We start from the raw sequence: 3,336 nt of genomic DNA, 5'->3' as shown, positions 1-3,336 counted from the left end.
CTATGTATAAAAACAGATGCAATAGAAAAGACGTATTTCAAATAAATAAAGATGAATTCGCAACAAAAAATATAATATTGAACATTTCAAGAAAAAACTATTTTTATTTTACAGCAAAGACAGTTGAATTAATCCAAAAACAAGAAATTTTTAAACAAAAAATTGGAATCCTTATCCAAAACAGAATTATATTCAACAAAAAATATTTTCTACCAAGAGAAGATGAATTTTCAACAAAAAATATAATAGTTCATATTTCCAGAAAAAAATATTTTAGTTTTAAATTAAAAACAGTTGAATTCAAGCAAAAAGGCAAATTTTTAACAAATCATTTAAACTTTCAACGAATAAGATGGATTTTCAATAAAATAGTTAAATCAGCAACCAAAACAGAATTTTTGCAACAAAATAGTTGAATTTTCCACTAAAAGGATGAATTTTCAATTTTTAAATATTTTATTTTTAACATAAAAAAAGTTTCATTTAACAAAAAAAGTTGTATTTCTCAACAAAAAAAATAATATTTAATATTTCAAGAAAAAATTATTTCTATTTTAAATCAAAAGCGGTTGAATTGAACAAAAAAAAAATTAACAAGCTAGTTCAACTTTCAACGAACTAGATGAATTTTCCATCAAAAAAGAATCTTGACCAACCAAGAAGAATTCTCAAACAAAAATATAATATTCAGTATTTCAAGATAAAATTATTTTGATTTTAAATTAAAGACAGCTACATTTATCCAAAAACATCGAATTTTCTAACAAAGGAATGAATTCTCAACTAAAAGTATATTAGTTGATATTTCAACAAAAACAAAAGATTTTAATTATAAATAAAAACAGTTGAATTATAAAAAATATCGGAATTTTGAAGAAATTGGTTTAACCAAGTAGATGAATTTTCAACAGAGAAGGATTTAAAGTGTAACCTAAAAAGTATAATGCAACCAAAAATACGAATTTTCCAGAAAATAGTTAAATCCTAAATCACATAATTATTCTTAACCTACTAGTTGAATCGTCAACAAGAACGGAATTATTTACACCAAGTAGTTGAATTTTCAACAAAAAAGTTTTTTTTACTAAAGAACATGAATTCTCAACAAGAACAAAATATAATATTCAATATTCCAATATACATTTTTTATTGTAAATCAAAAACCGTTGAATTGAACTTAACAAATGCATTTTTAACAAATTAGTTTAACTTTCAACGTAGATGAATTTTCAACCAAAAAAATTCTCATCAAATGTATAATAGTTGATATTTCAAGACAAGCATATTGTTCTTTGAAATTAAAAACAGTTGCAAGCAAAAGGACGACTTTTTGAGAAATTAGTTCAAATTTAAACAACGTTGATGAATTTTCTACCAAAAAAAGATTATAGGTCTAAAATATTTTCAAAAAATATAATATATTCGAAGAAAAACGACAAATTTTCAACAAAATAGTTGAATCCTCAACCATAATAAGATTATTTTTAACTAAGTAATTAAATTTTCAAACAAAAAGGATTTGTATTTTAAATAAAAAACTGTCTAGCTCAAGCAAAAGAAAAAAATGTAAGAAAAATTTCCAGAAGGCATGTGAAGTATCAACAAAAAAATTAGACAAAGTAGGTGCCATGAGCCTAAAAAAAGGGTTTCGTAGCCTAAAACCCCAATCAATTTTGGGCCCTATATAAAATTTAGGCACTATGCGTATTTTTGAGACCTATATCGGGTTTTATTTATCACTCAATTTTGGTACATATGTCTATTTTGGCCCCTATATCAATTTTGGTTTCAATGTCAATTTGGAGCCTTATATTAATTTTGGGCTCTATGTATATTTCGAGCCATATATTGGTACATGTATTTTAAATCCAATGTTTAGTTTGGGCCCTATGTTGAATTTGCACCTTATATCACTTATGCGTCTTATGTAAATTATGGGTCTTATAAAAATGTTTGGTCCTATGCCGATTTTGGGTCCTACGTCATTTTTGGGCCCTGCGTACACATTGACTCGTACGATGAACGGACGGACGGACACCCGATCGAAGCTGTAAGAGTTCCTTCCCAGGAATACAAAACCCTACGAAGATAGATTTTCAATCTAAAATGGCAAATATTTACCAAAACAATTGAATTACCGACCAAAAATCATTACTTTTGGAAAAAATAGTGGAGTTTTCAACAAAATAATTTAATTTTCAATCAAATAGTAGGACTTTTAACCCAAAGAAATTAATTCCAAAGCAAATACATAATAGAAAACTTTTCAATCAAAAGGAATTAACTTTTAACAAAAAAATAGTTTATTTTCTTATCGGGTTCTAGTAAATCAGTTAGCATTAAATTTAAAAAAGGGGGAAACGTATTATTTAAACAAGTGGAAAAGAGAGGAATATATGAAAGAGTGTGAAGTCTGAAATGCTACTGTTATTATGGAATATCAATCAGAAATTTTTTTTTTCAGGTGCAATTCGTCATTTTCTTGTTACACCTTCTTATCGCATTGAGTCCTTCCTGCCCTGTTCCAAAATTTCCAGTTTTAGTTATGATCCCAAATGTACTTTTGAACTTTACCTTATTTTATAACTTTTACAAGAAAGCCTACTTGAATTCGAAAACAAAAAAGTGATTCCGTCTACAAAGTGTAGTATAATTTACAACTAAGAGTGTAAAATAATGTTCAAATATTAGTATTTGAGACTCCTTAGGGTAATTTTGTCATCAATAAGAATATTTATAATAAATCAATCAAATTTATTCAAAATTTTGTTTACTTCATTTATTTTAATATTTAAGGCTCCTTGAGGGTAAGGGGTGAATTAACGGTCATTGCCTTATAAAACGATGGAATCGTCCGTAAACCAGAATACCCATTTTTTATTTGTTACCCCCCCCCCCCCCCCCCCCCCCCCCCCGTCGTAAAAAGAATAACCTAAAAATATAGTTGATTTTTCAACAAAGCAATTAAATTTCTAACAAAATAGTTGAATATTTAACCAAGTATAATACAGTCCGAAAACAAAAGTACTAATTCTGAACGGAAGATTTATTATTCAATGTATAAATGTAAGAATTTTCAATCCAAAAGGACGAATCTTCAACAAAACAGATAAATTTTTCACCCGAAACTATGAATTTTCAACAAAAATATGAATTTTCTACAAAGTGGTTAATTTTTCACATCAACAGATTTATTTTTATTCAATTACACGAACTTTCTACCAAAAGAGTGAAATTTTTAACCAGAGTTGAATTAAGAAAAAAATCAACTAAAAATGAAATAGTTACATTTTCAGAACGACAAACTAAATGTCAGAAAAAAGGCCTACTAGTTCA

General features: G+C 26.9%; 1 protein-coding gene across 1 annotated transcript in view; it reads left to right on the top strand.

The window, feature by feature from the left end:
- Positions 1–2,739, top strand: part of LOC117171249 (elongation of very long chain fatty acids protein 4-like) — a 14,224-nt gene extending 11,485 nt beyond the window's left edge. The window contains exon 4 of the mRNA XM_033358364.1: positions 2,465–2,739. Coding sequence (XP_033214255.1) covers positions 2,465–2,629 — 165 coding nt within the window. The 3' untranslated portion in view covers positions 2,630–2,739. The remainder of the gene's footprint in view (positions 1–2,464) is intronic.
- The last annotated feature ends 597 nt before the right edge of the window (positions 2,740–3,336 follow it).

Source organism: Belonocnema kinseyi, chromosome 4 (assembly GCF_010883055.1).
Source record: "Belonocnema kinseyi isolate 2016_QV_RU_SX_M_011 chromosome 4, B_treatae_v1, whole genome shotgun sequence".
NCBI classification, from domain to species: domain Eukaryota; kingdom Metazoa; phylum Arthropoda; class Insecta; order Hymenoptera; family Cynipidae; genus Belonocnema; species Belonocnema kinseyi.
The sequence above is the reverse complement of the archived record's forward strand: the minus strand, read 5'-3'. Positions and strand labels throughout refer to the sequence as shown.